Raw genomic sequence first — 20,514 nt, forward strand, 5'->3', positions numbered from 1 at the left:
TCCTACAATATGACGAATATGCTATCTGCAGTGAGCGATGTCTCATATAGAACTGCAATTGACACGATGTCGTAGTACAAGCAACGTTAGACACTCTACATCCACAGAAAGCCAGAAAACAAGCGTAGGTTTGAACGGTCAGCATTCGCGTGAAAAACTGAAAAATAGCGAACCCTTAAACCACAGCGGAACCAGCGTTTACGCGACGAAGCAGAACCGAAATACAAACAAGTCTGTAGCTATTCTCTCCGCAAACGGGCAATCAAACAGGTAAGTCCCGAGGTACACGAGACAAATCGAGTCGCAATTCAACTAGTCAGACCACAAGAGGTATGTGGCCAGGGTCTACAGTCAACTCACGGATTAAAAAGAAAACCAGCCCGTCGCGGACCAGGATGTCTTCTCCAGCAGTGCTAAAGACAACTTTTTTGCCCGCTTTAGGACAAACAGTCACTGACACGCCCCCTACCAAAACTGCGGCTCTCTTCACTGCAGCGAGGTAGTAAAACATCTTAAACGTGTTAACCTCGCGAAGGTGCAGGCCCAGACGGCATTCCAGCCGCGTCCTCAGAGCATGCGCAGACAGCATGGCTGTGTGTTTACGGACTAGATTCAACTCAATCCTTATCCCCAAGTCTGCTGTTCCCCATCTTCAGAGGGCACCATCTGTTCCTGTTTCCAACGAAAGCTAGGTACTGAGCTAACGACTACCGCCCCGTAGCACTCAACTTACCGTCATCGATCGAAGTGCTTTGAGAGACTAGTCAAGACGCATATAACTCACCCTACCGGACACCCTAGACCACCACTCCAATTTTGCTTACCGACCCAGTAAGGTCCACAGACGACGCGAATCGCAACACACTGCACACGTCCCAACCCAATCTGGGCACATGGAAATACCATGTAGGAATTGCTGTCATCGATTAACGCTCAGCATTTAACACATGAGTACCTCCAACTACTCATCAAGCTCGGACCCGGTTCGACCCCGCCCTGGCAACTGGGTCCTGGACTTCCTGACGGGCCGCCCAGGTGGTGCAGGTATGGTAACAACATCCTCCACCCCGCTGATCCTCAACACTGGGCCCCACAAGGAGTGCTTCTGAGCCTCTCCTGTACTCCCTGTCACCCACGACTGCGATGGCTATGGCACGCCTCCAACTCAATCATTCCAGTTTTGCGATGACACTAAGTGGTAGGCTGATTACCCAACACACCGACGAGACGGCTACAGGAGGGGGATGCCTCGGATGTGGTGTCAGGAAATAACCTTCACACTCACACGTCAACAAAACAAAGGGATGTTGTGACTGCAGGAAACAGCAGAGGAAGCACCCCCTATCCACATTCGACGGGTCAGTAGTGGAGTAAGGTGGAAAGTTTTAATTCCTCGGTGTACACATTTCACGGACAAACTGAATTGGTCCACACCACACTGACAGCGTTGCTGAAGAAGGCGCACAAGCGCCTCTTCAACCCAGAGCTGAAGAAAATTCGGCTTGTCACCAAAAGCACTACAAACTTCTACAGATGACACAATCGAGAGCATCCTGTACGCTGTATCACCGCCTTGGCGGGCAACCTGCTCCGCCCACACGTAAGCTCTCCAGCAGGTAGTGACGGTTTGCAGAACGCACCACCGGGGCAAACTACTGCCCTCCAGGACACCTACACCACCCGATGCTCACAGGAGCGCCATAAAGATCATTCAGGACAACATCCACCCGAGCACTGCTTTCAACCCCGTATCATCAGAGGCGAGTCAGTACAGCGTGCATCAACAAGAGGGACCGAGAACTGAAAAACAGCTTCTATCTCAAGGCATCACCACTGTTAACAGCCACCACTAACATTTTAGCGGCCGCTGCAACATACTGACTCAACTCCGCCACTTTAAAAATGGGAATCTGATGGAAATTATTGTAAGAAATGTACCACTAGCCACTTTAAACATATGCGAGCTTAAATAATGTTTACATACCCTACATGTAACCCATCTCAATACGTGTATACTGTACTCTATAATCATCTACTGCATCTTGCCATCTTTATGTAATACATGTACCACTACCACTTTAAACTATGCACTTGGTATGTTTACATACCCTACAGTACTCATCTCTATGTATATACGTACTCTATACCATCTACTGCATCATGCCATGCAGTTCTGTACCACCATCTCATTCATATAGCTTTATGTACATATCTTTATCCTTTAACACTTGTGTGTGTGTATAAGGTAGTAGTTGTGAATTGTTAGGTTAGATTACTTGTTGGTTATTACTGCATTGTCGACACTAGAAGACAAGCATTTCGCCTACACTCGCATTAACATCTGCTAACCATGTGATGTGACTAATAATTTTTTATTTTTTACTTTTTAATTTTTTTTTTTTGAGCAGAGATCACGTTGATTAAAACAATACCCTAAATTGGTCAGCGTATATAGCTGGGAAATTATAGACCTTTTCAAGCGTTTTATCGCCAACTATTATCGGCAAGTAATACTGTGCAAAGGATTTAGAGTTGTTTAACGGGAGTGACGAGGGTGTGGATATAATATAGATAATAAATCATTATACCATGATTCGTGTGCAAAATTACTATCAATATTCAAAATATCGGAATTGGTAAAAAAAAAGAAAAGGTTATTCATGCACACATATTAGCAAGAATTAAGTGTAGCAAATGATCGTGCCTGCGGGTACACATTTGATGTAACAGTCAATTACACGTAGATTGTCTGAAGCGTGCTATAAATTGCACAGCTGCCGATGCCTCATTGTCGAACTGGTTATTTCTCCCATCATTTGCAACAAGTCAATTGAGGGTCATCACTATGCTTTCTTTGCCAGTACGACAAACTGCGTCGATTCAAGCTAAGATAAACTTATGATTGATTATTACACTGGCTCAATGCTTATATTGCATTCTTTAACATCATCCCAAAAACCTAGGCTGCATTCCAAACACTTACACAGACACAGCCTCTCCCCTCAGTCCTCAAATAAGTGACCACTTTCTGATTACGTTCATGACGTCTGACAAGTTTACATCTGCAGGGCAAGGGGCAGGTAGAGGAATTCATTTTTAAACGGACCGCCCTTGCTAGCTCTTCTGAAAGAAGGTTTTACTTACACTTGTTATTTGTCAGTATAGACGTTACAGCACTTCTTCAGGCTGGTCCTTTACTTCAAATTTCCACCTGAACTGACGTGCCCAAAGTAAACTGCCTGTTTATCAGCCAGAAGCCAGGATATAGCATTAATAATGGTATCCCTTGGATAGAGAACATTTGAAGTTTTGTATCAAATGTTAAAAAATAATGTATTGAGACTGTAACACAAATTGATATGTTGTAGCCCGAAAATCTGAAGAAACAACCACCAGAATTTTATTGTTTGGCAGATCCCATGCTCTTGTCACTGGAAAGCTATGGGTTCTATGTATACAGCTCCCACATTGCAATTCCTATGCTTCAGTAGATGTCACAGTTTTTCAAGGTTTCAGGCTTGTTCGCTTCCAAACTAGGAATAATTTTGAGTTTTCGGCACCGGGAGCTCACAGTTGGGCAAGGCTAATTTTACTTTTCTATGAACATTACTTCTTTCCGTAGTGAAATATTATGTTTTATTTACATCTTCTGGGACCCTGAGATGTCAATAGAAATTACGTTTGACTTGTTTTAAAAAGTTTAGCGGTATCTTTTTGGATTCCTTTGTCTGCATGTTGAACGGTGGATTACTGAAATCGATGGCGCCAACTAAACAACTTTTTGGGATATAAAGAAGGATTTTATCTAACAAAACGACCATTCATGTCTGTAGCTGGGAACCTTGGATTGCAAACAGAGGAAGATTTTCAAAAAAGTAAGTGATTATTTAATCGCTATTGTAGTTTTGGAGCGCTGTGCTGGTTGAAAAATATGTTGATGTGGGGCGCCATCCTCAAAACAATCGTATGGTAAGCTTTCGCTGTAAGCCTATTGTAAATCGGACAAAGCAGTTAGATTACAAGAATTTAAAGCTTTTAACCGATATAAGATACTTGTGTGTTCATAAATGTTAAATATTACGATTTTATTTGAATTGCACGCCCTCCCAATTTCACCGGATGTTGTTGACAGGTGTCCCGCTAGTGGACGCCTAGCCTTAATTAACCTCTAACGAGCTCTTACCCGGTCCGGGAGCACCCCACCCCCCCACACTGATTAGCATACCTATGCATAGCTTCACAAGTAGATAGTAGCATCTAAATATCATTAAATCACAAGTCCAACACACCAGATGAAAGATACGATCTTGTGAATAAGCCACCATTTCAGATTTTAAAATGTTTTACCAGGGAAACACAAATATGTAATCTATTAGCTAAACACGTAGCAAAATACACCACTATTCTAACTCCATCAGTTTCTTACTCCTTCAGGTGCTATCACCAATTCGGCTCAACTAAGATATTGATATCCACTAACCAAGAAAAAACCTTTTCAGATGACAGTCTGATAACATATCATGGTATAGGATAGTTTTTGTTAGAAACAAAGTGCATATTGGTAGATCACAGTTTACAATTGCCACCACCATCACAAATCGACTGAATTACCTAGACTAGAGCAACGTGTATGAGACATTTCTCATTTCATAAAACATTTCATAAAGAACTAGACAAAGCATGGCATGGAAGAACCTCTGTGATTTCAGACCATATTTTCAGACTTTTACTTAAGCGTTTGTTCAGCGAAAACACAATAAATCGATAAAGTTGAGCATACCACATGTGGCAAAACGTTCCAGAGCATCGATCAGCCAAAGCGCGTATACGTAATCACCGCCAAAATATATAATTTTTTCACTATACCTTCTCAGAATTTCCGTTGACATCTGTAACATCATTTACAATATACATATACCAGTTTGTTCGAAAGGTGCATATTTAGCCATACAAAACCGTGGTTAACAATAACAACATCTAGGAAATCAAGCCTCAATATGTCTGACGCTCATCTATCAGATGATCTAGTTTTAAGTGAAACAGCTATCATACTACTTGACTAAAAAATACGGCGTGACAGCAATCGAAAGGACAAATACCTTTAATGAACGCTGATTTACATTTTTAAAATTATCCTGTACTTTTCAATACAGGGTTGGCCAAGTGAAGCTGATACCAAACAAAATGGGCAGATAATATGCGTTTAGAAATATTTCGACAGAACACGATTTAATCATATTAACAATTGCTTACTTGAGCCTGATTCTCTCCAATCAGATCTCTGGCAATGTATCTTTCTATGTTATAAACGTACTTTTGGTACGATAGATGTCCTCTGATAACTTCGAAATGTCACCACACGACCGACACCGGCAAAACGTGTCACACTTTCAAGATGACAACAAAATAAATTCTTTTCATATGTCACTAGATATATACATTTTTATAAACGTTGCAATTATACTTATTTTCTTTATGATCTAATCTATAGGATAATTCTATAATCAAAAAAAATACTGATGTTAAAACTATAAGACTGAAAACATGACGGAGAAATATTGCTGTTGAACAACGATTTGGAACGAGGCAGGTCCGATGTCCTTTACGCTTCAGGCGCACAATGAGAAAGGGGGGTCTCTTACATTTTCGTGGCTTTATAAGGCTGTGGAACGTCCCATCGATTCATTGAAACGTGATTGACGTACAGGAACACCGAGGAAGACGTAGCAGTGTCGGTTTCTCAATGCATTCACTGTTCGCCTTAAAAAACAGACCCAGACAATTTTTCCCCCCCCCCCCCCCCCCCCCCCCCCCCCCCCCCCCCCCCCCCCCCCCCCCCCCCCCCCCCCCCGCCCCCCCCCCCCCCCCCCCCCCCCCCCCCCCCCCCCCCCCCCCTGAAGGCTAAAAATTTCTGAAATCTGGAACCCTGATCATGGAAATGCTGTAGAATTGTTCTGTACCACTCAGACGACAAAATTCCAACTTCTATAGAAACTAGAAGGTGTTTTCTATCCAATAATAACAATAATATGCATATTGTACGATCAAGAATTTAGCACGAGGCAGTTTAATTTGGAGACACAAATATGCTAATGCGGAACAGCACCCCCTATAGTTGCAAGAAGTTAACGTTTTAAGTTTTGGCTGACTTTTCTTAGCGGATGTACAGTCATCGCGAATTGAATGATGGGGCATTTCAGGCCCTGAAGTGAACACAATTGTACAATCGCAAACTCCATTAAAAACAAGGGCTGAGGGGCTTACGCTGCTTCCCTTGCTTGGCTAATAATTTGGGCCGACGACAAATATGGCCGCGGGGATTCCCCCAAGGGCATAAGGCGAGGGTAAGTGGACGAGGGTGTGTCTTTTATGAGTTTGAAATGCAGCCATACTCTGAGTCTGGAGTTTTTTTGGTCTTAAAACTGGTTTTAACAGGATTCCTATGACCTTTTTTGAGACGCTTTGTGGATACGGGCCCTGGTCACTCCTCCGTTCAAGCAAGATGCATGCAGTAGTACACACCACCTGCCACTTGCCTGCCTCTCCATGAACCCAAAGGCTTTTTTAAGAGCCACCTAAGACATTAACATAAGAGCGTGTGTCATTTAATCACGTAGTTAACCAAGTTAGCAAGCATTTCCGTTTATTTTGAGTGCACGCTGCTGCAATTTGATCTAACATTTTGTTTTATTTTGTACAGAATCTGAAGCACTGCATTTAGTATGATATATTACGTTTCGTATGGTATGTATTCAGTTGTGGGTGTCCATCATCCATTTCACATGATATGTTACGAATTACAATTCGTATGATATGTTCCGAATTGCATTAGTTCATTAGCTAGCTAGCTTTCAGCTGACTGGTGTTAGCTAGCTACAGAGGCTAGCTACTGGACTTTGTAAAAGCAAGCTAACGTTAGCTAGCTACCTAGCTAATCAAAATATCTGTTTGCATTTATTGATTAACCTCAGCTTGAATACCACCATATAGCTAGCTATATACAGTAGCCTTGGTTTGTTCTCATACCTTTCTTATGACTGGCAGCATGGTGCAAGCAGCTGTGCTGTTGACAAGCAACCGACCCGGTGTTATAGAACTCTCGGCTAAAAAAGATCTTAGCATTGTCAGAAATGCTACATCGTTGTTTCTTAATGGACGGAAATGTGCATTTGAGAGCGATAAATTATACATTTTATAAAACCTGTTGCACCTACAAAGTTAGTTAAACCCAAGTCCAATGGTTACTTTGTGGACGCTATAGTCTCGTTTTAAACCAACATCTAGAATTTGAGCTAGAAATACTCTTAAAACTTAATTGCTAACAACCCTGTTAAAAATTCCGGAATGTGCTTCTCAGTAACGGATGGACGGCTCATGACAAGAGGCGGGGAGTGTGTTGTGTACCTCCAATCAAGTTGATTTGATTGGTGTCATATTGGCTTAGATATGATGGTAGGGAGATTTGAATTTAACACTGAGCTTCAACCAATGCGACTATCATTGCGTCTATAATTAGCTCTGGGTCGTGTTCGTTAGGGAATAAAGCAGAAAACGGAAAAACAAAATTAGCATTTGTTATTGGACAAGTCCAAGTAGTTCCTTCCTCTTTCAGTCCATTTTCTTCTGTTTATTCCCGAATGGACACAATCCAGGATTCATGTCGCTGGCCGTAAACAACAAACAATGTCATCTTTGGATATTGGAGTACCTGAGAAACAGTATGTAGTTCAACAAAAATATAAATTATTTCATGTTAAAATGTGAAGCATATTATTACAGTATAGCATAGCATCTTGATTACTATTTTGATTTCACCTTTATTTAACCAGGTAGGCTAGTTGAGAACAAGTTCTCATTTGCAACTGCGACCTGGCCAAGATAAAGCATAAAGATAAATGACTTGAGGTATGTTGCTCATACAGGTTATAAGGACACAAGGCGAGACCCAAATGCAGACACAGGAAGCAGATGGTTGAGCTCCGATATTTATTAATCCAAGGGGTAGGCAAAAGGTAGGTCGGGGACAGGCGAGAGTTCATAAACCGGGTCAGAGTCCAAAACAGTACCAGACGAAGGGCAGTCTCGAGGTCAGGCCAGGCAGGGGTTCAGTAACCAGATCCGAGTCCAAACAGTACAAGGGGATAGGCAGGCTTGAAGACAGAACAGGCAGAGTGGTCAGGCAGGCGGGTTCGGAGTCAGGACAGGCAAGGGTCGAAACCAGGAGGACTAGAACCAAAAGAGACTGAGGAAATAAATAGGAGCAAGGAAAACCACTGGTTGACTTGGCAAACAAGACGAACTGGCACAGAGAGACAGGAAACACAGGGAAAAATACACCTGGGATAATAAGCAACACCTGGAGTGGGTCGAAACAATCACAAGGACAGGTGAAACAGATCAGGGTGTGACACAGGGAGTCTGGCAGACTTGTATTTTGGTTCAAATGAAACGGGATCATTAGATTAGTCTTAGTCTAGATTTAATACAGTTGTAGAATACAAGTTTTGTATTGATGTCAAGCTCAAGGTTCTGGGAAACTGGCATTGAGGTAGGCCTACTCTAGTCTATACTCTCGCCCCCAAGTAAATTCTACATCAATATTGGAAATGTATTCTTATATTCTTGTGTATTTCAAAATTGTTTGAAGGTTAGGGATTGTGTAATATCATTGATTCAAAGCTTTACTGTAGTTCCAGATTGAATATTACACAAAATATGAACCACTGTTTGCGTCAAATTATTAATGAAATGACTACATTATTTTTTGTTGAAGAGCTACATAAAAATACAGTAGATGGGGTGGTGGTGGCAGGTGGCAGGTGGTTGCACTGTGTGACCATAATGATTCTCATATAATAGACTGTTGAATATGCTTGAAAGCCAGTTCCCTAGGTTCTTCCTGCAGCATGTTCCCTGTATTAGCCTGAAACAATAGAAAAGGGATTTCGCCTCTGGCCTTAAGCGGCATTATCTGCCCATTTCAATTCCTCATTCACAGCCCTTGAGCTTGACGGAGATGGTTTTTAAGGTGGCTTTTGAATTTGTAATGACTTGAAACATCCTTTATTTTAAAAAGTCTATTAAACGCCCCCCCCCCCCTCCTCAGCTAACACTTAGTATAACTTATAATAAGGTTTGTGTTTTCCTCCACTCTCTTCTATTCATTTGTAATCACAATGAGGATTATTCTGCTCGCTCACTTGTTTCACAATGTAGTCTCCCGTGGCCATGCCTGGCCAAACACATCTCCTCGGTGGATTCGCTTCACTGACAGAAGTGGATCATTCAGATTGGATGGGCTGGAGGAGAAACTAGCAACTTGTGTTTGTGTGCGTGTGTGTGTGTGTGTGTGTGTGTGTGTGTGTGTGTGTGTGTGTGTGTGTGTATGTGTGTAATGTGGTTGTGTGTGGTGTGTTGTGTGTTGTGTGTGTGTGTCGCTTCGTGTTTGTGGGTGTGTGGCCGCATGTGTGTTTGAGTATGAGTGTGAGTGAACTGAGACCTCTTGTTATTAGATATTCCATTTTATTTTAGTCATGCCGACTGGCACGAAGCTGTAATATGGAGCTCAATGTTAAAATCAACTTGATTGGAGGTTAACAACACACTCCCCGCCTCTCGTCATGAGCCGTCCGGCTGTTACTGAGAACCACATACAGTGCACTTGTAAAGTATTCAGACCCCTTGACTTTTTCCCCATTTTGTTACGTTACAGCCATATTCTAAAATGGATTAAATAAAAAAAATCCTCATAAATCTACACACAATACCCCATAATGACAACGCGAAAACAGTTAATTTTTTGTGCAAATTTATTACAAATAAAAAATTGAAATACCTTATTTACATAAGTATTCAGACCCTTTGCCATGAGACTCGAAATTGAGCTCATGTGCATGTCTTGAGATGTTTCTACTACTTGATTGAAGTCCACTTGTGGTAAGTTCAAATGATTGGAGATGATTTGGAAAGGCACACGGCTGTCTACATAAGGTCCCACAGCTAACAATGCATGTCAGAGCAAAAACCAAGCCATGAGGTCGAAGGAATTGTCCGTAGAGCTCCGAGACAGGATTGTATCGAGGCACAGATCTGGGGAAGGGTACTAAAAAATGTCTGCAGCATTGAAGGTTCGCAAGAACACAGTGGCCGCCATCATTCTTAAATGGAAGAAGTTTGGAACCACCAAGACTCTTCCTAGAGCTGGCCGCCCGGCCAAACTGAGCAATCGGGGGAGAATGGCCTTGGTCAGGGAGGTGACCAAGAACCCGATGGTCACTCTGACAGAGCTCCAGAGTTCCTCTGTGGAGATGGGAGAACCTTCCAGAAGGACAACCATCTCTGCAGCACTCCACCAATCAGGCCTTTATGGTAGAGCGGCCAGACGGAAGCCACTCCTCAGTAAAAGGCACATGACAGCCCGCTTGGAGTTTGCCAAAAGGCACCCAAAGGGCTCTCCAGACCATGAGAAACAAGATTCTATGGTCTGATGAAACCAAGAATGAACTATTTTGTCTGAATGCTAGGCATCAGGTCTGGAGGAAACCAGGCACCGCTCATCAGCTGCCAATACCATCCCTACGGTGAAGCATGGTGGTGGCAGCGTCATGATGTGGGGATGTTTTTCAGCAGCAGGGATACTAGTCAGGATAGAGGGAAAGATGAATGGAGCAAAGTACAGAGAGATCCTTGATGAAAACCTGCTCCAGAGTGCTCAGGACCTCAGATTGGAGTGAAGGTTCACTTTTCAACAGGACAACTACCCTAAGCCCACGCCAAGACAACGCAGGAGTGGCTTCGGGACAAGTCTCTGAATGTCATTGAGTGGCCCAGCCAGAGTCCGGACTTGAACACGATCGAACATCTCTGGAGTGACCTGAAAATAGCTGTACATCGACGCTCCCCATCCAACTTGACAGAGTTTGAGAGGATCTGCAGAGAAGAATGGGAGAAACTCCCCAAATACTGGTGTGCCAAACTTGTAGCGTCATACCCAAGAAGACTCAAGGCTGTAATTGCTGCCAAAGGTGCTTCAACAAAGTACTGAGTAAAGGGTATAAATACTTACATTTCCTCGACTAAGAACAACCAAGACCACAACACAAACCATAGCCGAGAAAACTGTTTTGTTAAGAAACAGGAAGCTAGCTATGAACCGCATATAGTAAATGGTTGAACCCCAAATGCACAGAACCTCAGTTGTGCATGCTAGCATCAGACAACTTACCAGACTTGACTGACAGCATCACTGTTTCCACATGTGTAGAATTGTTTCCAGCTCCGGCATACTCTCCTTTATTTCATTATTGTAATCCAAATTTGTGCTGACTGATCAACACAGTTACTTTTCTGTGTTTTCACAAAAAAATCTGAAGTCACCATCCACAAGTAAAAACTAGTCAGGGGTTGCGGGTTTTCAACAAATCAACTGTTTTAGACTATCGTCTTTTTTACCAAGCAAGAGAAATAAACTGTCAAATTAAATGGTCTGTCAAAGTCAATGTTACAGGTTTAATAGTGTAATGGTTAGAGTTACCGCCTGTGGATCAGAAGATTGCGACTCTGCCATTTTCACCATTCTTTCGTTAATAGTTTTGACAGCCCCCTTCCTCCCGACACACACCCACACATATACACACTTATTTGAATGTATTAGGTGGCTTTTAAAAGCGCCTTTGGGTTCGGGGAGTGGCAGGCAAGGGACAGTAACTGTGGTGGTGTGTACTACTGCATGTGTCTTGCTAGAACAGAGGAGGTCTAAGGCACTGCATCGCAGTGCTAGCTGTGCCAATAGAGATTCTGGTTAGTGTCCAGGCTCTGTCGCAGCTGGCCGCGACCGGGAGACCCATGGGGCGCGCACAATTGGCCCAGCATCGTGAGGGTTTGGCCGGCAGGGATATCATTTTCCCATCGCGATCTACCGATTCCTGCGGCGGGCCGTGCGCAATGTACGCTGACACGGTCGCCAGGTGTACGGTGTTTCCTCCAACATGTTGGTGTGGCTGGCTTCTGGGTTAAGCGGGTATTGTGTCAAGAAGCAGTGCGGCTCGGCTGGGTTGTGTTTCAGAGGACGCACGGCTCTCGACCTTCGCCTCTCCCGAGTCCGTACGGGAGTTGCAGCAATGGGACAAGACTGTAACTACCAATTGGATACTGTCAGGTTTTGGCCAAGACTGTTCGGGTTTTGGTCACTAGATGTCCCCATTGCACCTTTTTTGTACCTTTTGTTTTTCTTGCTCTTATTATTGTTTGCACCTGTAGGTCATTCCCTTGTTAGTATTTAAACCCTGTGTGTTCCTCAGTTCCTTGCTCAGTGTTTGTAAGTTAGCACCCAGCCCCAGCCCAAGCCTTGTTTTATACAGATATTTTCTCTTGTTGGATTTTCCAGAGGTTCTCTGGTTTAGTTCTTGTGTATTATTTGAGTAGTCTTTTGAGGTTTGTTTTTCCCTGCTGCTTTTTACCACTTTGTGGAGTTTCTTTTGTATTTTGGAGGATTTCCATTTTGTGCCTCTTGGCTTTATTTTTGGACATTGTGGATTTAGTTTCTTTGCCTGAAGATTTTGTTCTTTAATTAAACCACCATCTCTAGTACTGCTGTGTCTGCCTCATCTTCTGGGTTCTGACGATTATTAGTGACTGTTTCTCGCACCGGGTCCTGACAGGATACCATGAAATATGGGAGAAAAAAGGGGTAAGAAAAGGAAAATTTAAAAAAGAACAGAGGAGAGGCCAGCTCTCAGACTCTCAAGGCAGAGGTCATTGCCCTCATCTGTGAGATGCATACCTTCTCTGTGGTACTGCCCAGGGACACACTGCTTGATGGCAGGGTGGTGGATTGTGGGCATGCGCCTGTCACGGAGAAATGCAAACACCATCTGGTTGACAGGATGCCAGGCCATCTCTATGCGCTTGTTGATGTCCTTCTCCCACTGGAACATCCAACTCCTCTGCTGCAAGATGTCATAGTAGACCACCGTTGTTCCGGGGAACATTTGGATGACTACCGCCAAATCAACACGCATCTGACTTACTAGGGCTGTTCCCTTTGTGTGTCCCAAGTCTGTTCCACTGAGGTTAATGACTATGATGTCAGGGGGAGCAGCAGCACGGGCCCTCTGCTGGCGCAGAAATTCATCAGTTTGCCCCACTTCATTTCTAGCTATGTGACAGTAGTTAAGGGAGAGGTTGTGATGCTTTCCGACCAGTAGATCCACGAATGCCACACAGTTTTCATGTTGATGAATGAATAAATGCCTGGAAGCCTGCAAAAAAATGTATGTGAAATGTAGTAGTAGTGTAGATGTGGAATGACTAGAACTGCATTCCTATTGAATAAGATCATACACAGATTCCTTTCTTCCTCCCGTTCCAGGGCAGCATTAAATGTATAATTTAGACTTTTGCAAGGACAATAAACCATTTTCTGTATGTTTCTCATTTTTCTAGCCAACATTCCCATTGAAGCACCAAGTCCAATCTGTTCACCTGTTATATTTCTATGTGCTTGAGCGTAAAGCTTGCTCTGAGAGGATCTGTCAGACTTTCACTCTCTCCCTTCTTATCTCTGAGATAATCTCCAACAACGACTCATAAAACTATTAATCATCACCAAACATGAAAATTCAGACTGTATTTATCCCTATTTTTTAAATCGTTTATTTTTAATTTTTAGATTTGCCTTATATAGTTCAGTTTAAATAATTAGCAAGTCTGAAGCGTAGGCTATTAGCTAGCCAGCTAGGTGGATAGGTCTATATATGGGCCTGGTACACGTGTCAAACTCATTTAACGGATGGCCGAGTATCTGCAGGTTTTCGCTCCTCCCTTGTACTTGATTCATGAATTAAGGTCACTAATTAGTAAAGAACTCTCATCTGGTTGTCTAGGTCTTAATTTATTTTTTTTAAACGCCAGGCCCTCCATGGAATGAGTTTGACACCCTTGGCCTAGTAGGTCTATCTGATTTATTTGTTACAGTCCAGAATCATCTTATTGCAGAACATTCAATGACCTAGCTGAGCCTTTACAAGTAAGTTAAACACAGAGAGTAGATATATGTCGGTAGAAGGCTAGTATGTGTCAGTCTCACCAGTTAGGCCTAGACAGCCAACTAATATGCAAACAGACCAGTGGTGAGTGGCTGATAATGAGCATTGCGAGTGACAAAAACATTAGCCTATACTATTAAGACAGCATGACAACGTTAGCTGTCGTCCAGTCAGAAATGATGTTTGATCCGTTTTACATGAAATGGACAAAATCAGACACATGCAGAAAACTATGTTGCAAACGTTTCTCCTTGTCAGTTTCACAATACATGCCTTATGCAGGATTTTTAATACAAGCCCAGTGCCACCCTACCTGATTCTATTACTCATCTGTTCTTCAAGATCTCCTCTGTTCATAGAGACTTTGGAGTAGTAGAATATTTAGTTCTCAGGGAATATTTAGTTATGCAGGATTTTTAATACAAGCCCATGCCACCCTACCTGATTCTATTACTCATCTGTTCTTCAAGATCTCCTCTGTTCATAGAGACTTTGAGTAGTAGAATATTTAGTTCTCAATGACATGTATTGCCAAATAAAAAGGTTAAAGGAAATACAGGCAGGCACCACATTACTAGAAGATAAAACACCTCTCTCAATCAAGCACGACAATCGTGTAAGTATAAAAGCAAAGCTTTCTTTCATATAATAAAAAAAAGCTTGAAACGGTAGTGGAAGTGGATTAGTGTGGTGTGTGAAGAATCCAATACTTTACCTTGTATGCTGTACAAATCATATTATTGTGGAAGCACCTCCTCTCAGAGTATGAATTAGGCTGTTTGAGAAAGTTTGAATCCTAAGCAACCAGCATACACATTGTTGGAAGTATAATATACCAACATAGCTATTGTAGTGGGTCAACGCTGTGTACTGGGAAACCTTGGTGGAGCATGGGTTGAGTAGGCATTGTGGTGCTCATTTCCTTTCTTTTTCGGCTTCAGGACTTCTCACTTATAACAGTTTTTTGTTTTTTATACATGATATTCAGGTATGGTTGTGTGTGTGTGTGTGTGTCTGTGTGTGCATGTGTGTGTGTATATGTACAGGTAACTGACAAAATAATGGAAACACAAGTAAATGAGGGATACAAAGTATATTGAAAGCAGGTGCTTCCACACAGGGGTGGTTTCTGAGTCAATTAACATCCCATCATGCTTAGGGTCATGTATAAAAAGGCTGGGCAGGCCATTATTTTGGACATTATTTTGGCTACCATGGCTATGCCCCCATAGGATGACAATGCCGCCCTCCACAGGGCACGAGTGGTTACTGAATAGTTTGATGAGCATGAAAACGATGTAAACCATATGCCATGGCAGTCTGTCACCAGATCTCAACCCAAATTCATTTATGGGAGATTCTGTAGCAGCGCCTGAGACAGCGTATTCTACCACCATCAACAAAACACCAAATGATGGAATTTCTTGTGGAAAAATGGTGTCGCATCCCTACAATAGATTTCCAGACACTTGTAGAATCTATGCCACGGTGCATTGAAGCTGTTCTGGCTCGTGGGGGCCAAACGACCTATTAAGAGACATTATGTTGGTGTTTCCTTTATTTTGGCAGTTACCTGTGTGTGTGTGTGTGTGTGTGTGTGTGTGTGTGTGTGTGTGTGTGTGTGTGTGTGGTGTGTGTGTGTGTGTGTGTGTGTGTGTGTGTGTGTGTGTGTGTGTTTGTGGGTGATAAGGGGTTGTATATGAGAGGGAATTGAAACCTCTTGTTATTAGATGACACACATTGGATATCAGCTTTTTCCGTGAGAGAGAGAGAGAAAAACACAGGAGAGAGTGCATCGTATTGTCGAAGAAGATGATATGATTTCGGAGAACAGAAATGCTTTTACACAATCTAACAGCAATTTGGAAAGGGCTCGAACACAAACACAATCATTCTGCACAAAAACTATAATAAAGAAAAGAAAATGACAGTATATGAAGTATGCAGAAGGTATACTGTACCTAATGTGAATTTTGACAACACTTACATGTTTGAAGTCGTGGACCTCGAGCACCTCATCACTGCCGTTCCCCATCCTGAAGATCTCAATGCGGTGGGCGGGGTCAATCTCCATGATACTGTCTGTCTCCATACCGTCCAGCATGGCCTTGTAATGTTGGTCGTACACCTGGAGACACAGGACCAATCAGAAACATCTTCAGCCTGACTGACAGGTCATTTAACCAATAGTACATGAGGGTGGGGCAACTCAACTCAGTAGCTCAAATCTATTGCCTTTCAATAGTCTTTCAATAAGCTTACTATACTGCCAATAGCACAAACCTAGGTGTGGCAGGTATCCTAGTGATTAGAGAGGTGTGACAGCAATCGGAGGGTTGCTAGGTCAAATCCTGTGTCTTGCGGGAAATGAGCTGGTGACCGGAGGGTTGCTGGTATCAAATCCTAGATGTCATTGATTCTTGGACAAGGCATCTAAGCCCCCCAACAACTTCTCCATGGGCACCCAGTGTGGCAGCTCCCCGCTCCAACCAGTATGTGTGTCTTTCAGAGGGGTTTGGATAAATCAGAAGTCCAATTTTGTTTGTACCTTGTGTACAATTGACAAATGAAGTGATCTTAATCCTTAATATATGGCCTTTCAATAGGCTTAATATACAGTCTATAGGCGTAATACACTGCAAATAATTATAATCCAAAGAAAAAATACTGTAATCTAAAGATGTGACACTCACTTGATGCACTTGATGCAATCACATTGATCTAGCTATGTCATATTCTTCAAAGCATCATGTCCAAATTTGACCAATGCAACCAATACACCACCACAGTGGCATCTTGCATGCTGACATTTGTAAAGTGCGAAAGTATTCATAAAGAAGATCAGAGATAATACTAAGTCATTGTTCATACATTGCTATTGACAAACTGCAAGCACATTTGTACATCCATAGAGGCTGCGTAAGTACCCTTCGAGTTGCTATGTCGAATAAATGCCACTTCGAAAATGTGGCTCGGATAGTTGTTTGTTTTTCTTGGCCGTACTTTAAGCACTTGATTATGTATTGTTCTTGGGCACGCCGGGGCGGCTGTTAAAATTCCCTGTCTACAAAAATGATTCATGCCTATGAGATGAAAACTACGCTATTAATATGTATGTGGAGTGTGGTGTTATGATGAGAAATATATTGCTGAGTTCATCTTCATCTGTTGGGGTGATGAATCAAAGCGCCCCATACTGTACCAATGAGAGAGTTGATTAATGGATACAGGTAGGCGGCCAATGAAATCCATCAAGATTAATATTCCCAATCAACATGTCGGGGCCACTGATTGTTAAGGGATCTAACACAGAAATAACCCAAGCCCTGTGACAAATGTAGTTTCTTTCTAGTGTTTATGACTCTAATGTCCATGCATGATTCTCCTAGGTTGGTTTAGTGACTCTAGTACCACTAATTAAAGCTCTATAGCGTGGCAATACCATTCAGAAAGAGGTTAGATAAGCATTCGATTACACTCTTCATACATCTGCTCAACATGTTGTTCACCTACTCACTAGCACATACTCCTTATGACATTTAAATGACCTGCACCACATATTACCATCAAGCTCATCAATAGGGTAGCAATAATGATTGAATGGGATATAATTCTTAACAGAAAATCACGGCAAGTATGGCTCTGGAATATAAATAGCCATTAACATGGGTCTCAATGGCCTTGGCTCAGAAAGGAACCTGAACTTTAAAATCTTAAGACGTAGCGAAATGAAGATGGACCTGATATTCAAGTGTCAGTCGAGCAGTTATGTGAAATTCAGAGCCATTAAACAGTCTGGGAGCCCTTGCGGTGGATTAAAGTTCCATTTAAGCCTTTTCTTCTATATTAGCATAAAGGTGGAAAGGACTTATTGATTTATACTAAAACAGTTCATCCCATTTTCTGTAGGCGGTGATCGCTTCTGTGGATCCTTGGGTTTGTGGCAGGTGCAGTATTGCTCAACTATTAGTAATACAGTGCATTCAGAAAGTATTCAGACCCCTTGACTTTTTCCACATTTGTTACGTTACAGCCTTATTCTAAACGGATTAAATAAATGTTTTTTTTCTCATCAATCTACACGCAATACCCCATAATGACAAAGCAAAAACAGGTCTTTATACATTTTAGAAAATGTATTAAAAATAAAAAACAGAAATACCTTATTTACATAAGTATTCATAACCTTTGCTATGAGACTCAAAATTTAGGTCAGGTGCATCCTGTTTCCATTGATCATCCTTGAAATGTTTCTAAAACTTGATTGGAGTCCAACTGTGGCAAATTCAATTGATTAGACATGATTTGGAAAGACACACACCTGTCTATATAAGGGCCACAGTTGACAGTGTATGTCGGAGCAAAAACCAAGCCAGGAGGTCAAAGGAATTGTCTGTAGAGCTCCGAGACACGATTGTGTCAAGGCAAAGATCTGGGGAAGGTTACCAAAGAAATTCTGCAGCATTGAAGGTCGCCAAGAACACAGAGGCCTCCATCATTCTTAAATTGAAGAAGTTTGGAACCACGAAGACTCTTCCTAGAACTGAACAATCGGAGGAGAAAGGTCTTGTTCAGGGAGGTGACCAAGAACCTGATGATCACTCTGACAGAGCTCCAGATTTCCTCTGTGGAGATGGGAGAATTTTCCAGAAGGACAACCATCTCCGCAACACTACACCAATCAGGCCTTTATGGTAGAGCGACCAGACGGAAGCCACTCTTTGGCCTGAATGCCAAGTGTCACATCTGGAAGAAACCTGACACCATCCCTACGGAGAAACATGATGGTGGCAGCATCATGCTGTGGGGATGTTTTTCAGCGGCAGGGACTGGGAGACTAGTCAGGATCAAGGATCTGCAGAGAAGAATGGAAGAAACTCCCCAAATACACGTGTCAACCTTGTAGCATAATACCCAAGAAGACTCAAGGCTGTAATCTCTGCCAAAGGTGCTGAGTAAAAAGTCTGAATACTTATCTAAATGTGATATTTTTTTATATTTTTTATATATACAAATTTGCAAAAAAATTGAAAAAAACGTTTTGCTTTGTCATTATGGGGTATTGTGTGTAGATTGATAAGTGGAAAAAACAATTGAATCAATTTTAGAATAAGTCAGTAACGTAACAAAATGTGGGAAAAGTCAAGGGGTCTGAATACTTTCCGAATTCACTGTATTATTAAAGTAACTGTCCAGTGAAAATCTCACTTTTAAAAGTTCATATTCTATTCACGCATACCTAATGTTATTGATCTGTCCTATACTCGTATTTGTGGCCAATCAAAAATGGGAGGAAAAACACTTAAAAAAACACCTCAAACACCTCTTTGCTATTTCCTCATAGATGATGATGTCATCCTCCTGAGGACGATGAGCTGGCCAATCAGCCGTCTGCTCCCATTAATATTTTTAATGACCGGTATACGCCAACACCATTCTAACACAGAAAACACTGGACAATTACTTTAAGCTTGTGAATATAACAGCAAGGTTAGAAATATGGCTTTCTTAGAACTAGCATTTTGGTTAATGGACAATATTCATACATTTGTTTACCACAAATTGTCGTATCAAACATGGTTAATTGTAATGGATTTTATGGGGTGGATTGACTTTGGATAGCACTAGTGTTCATCTAATCTTTTCGCAAATCGAATATTTCAATTTCTTATAGCCCTTCCTCACCAACATTGAGTCTCTTCACTAGAAACCGAGAGTATTCTTCAGTTTTAACTTTGCTTCATTGTCTCCTCAGCATTTTTACCAATTACTAAACAGCAAATTCTTCCAGAAGCACATGCTCGGCAACCGAAGCCTGACTGCCTCACAAAAGATCTCAGCGTTGCAAGGAATGATAGTGAAAGTTAATTAGCTTTCTGTGCGACTTCACGTAGACTGGGGAGGCCAATGCTGAGGGAGTACATCCTGAGTGCTCCTGAAGCAAATTCATATTGATTTGTACTCGATCGGGCTGGCTATTCAGATATGTCATATAATTAATTTAAAGGTTCCGATTCAATGCGGTTGCATAACATACTCAACATACATGATATATAAGAAATATGACTTATCAAAACAGTGAAGTTAAGTTAAAGGAACAATTAAAAAAGTGTCTGAATTAGTCTCCCCAGTACCAAGGCAGCTAAGAGAATACACTGTATGATAACCTCTCTATGAATGTCACAGTACAAATTATTATGCCTTCCTTACTCCGTACAACCCGCCGAATCTAAATACATTTTTTACAGGGTACGAGGGAAAGATCTCCTCTTATCAAAAACCACCATCAGTATCTCCCATTCCCCCTAGGAAGGGCTCAGGTTTCCCACATAGCCCTATGCCTCTCACCATCATCAGTCGACATACAAAAATAGAAGGTTCAATCAATCTGTCAATCAATCAAAGTTTTTTTGTCACATGTTTTGTACATGAGCTATTCTTGTCTATTAATGTTCTGTAAAATGTCATG

The 20,514-nt window shown here is 42.0% G+C and overlaps 1 protein-coding gene across 1 annotated transcript in view; it reads right to left on the minus strand.

The window, feature by feature from the left end:
- tnmd (tenomodulin) overlaps positions 1-20,514 on the minus strand; it is an 81,836-nt gene that overhangs the window by 32,704 nt on the left and 28,618 nt on the right. Inside the window, exon 3 of the mRNA XM_023990271.2 lies at positions 16,033-16,173. Within this exon, the coding sequence (XP_023846039.1) occupies positions 16,033-16,173 (141 nt within the window). The remainder of the gene's footprint in view (positions 1-16,032; positions 16,174-20,514) is intronic.

The sequence above is a fragment of the Salvelinus sp. IW2-2015 genome, linkage group LG6.2 (assembly GCF_002910315.2).
Source record: "Salvelinus sp. IW2-2015 linkage group LG6.2, ASM291031v2, whole genome shotgun sequence".
Taxonomy (NCBI): Eukaryota; Metazoa; Chordata; class Actinopteri; order Salmoniformes; family Salmonidae; genus Salvelinus; species Salvelinus sp. IW2-2015.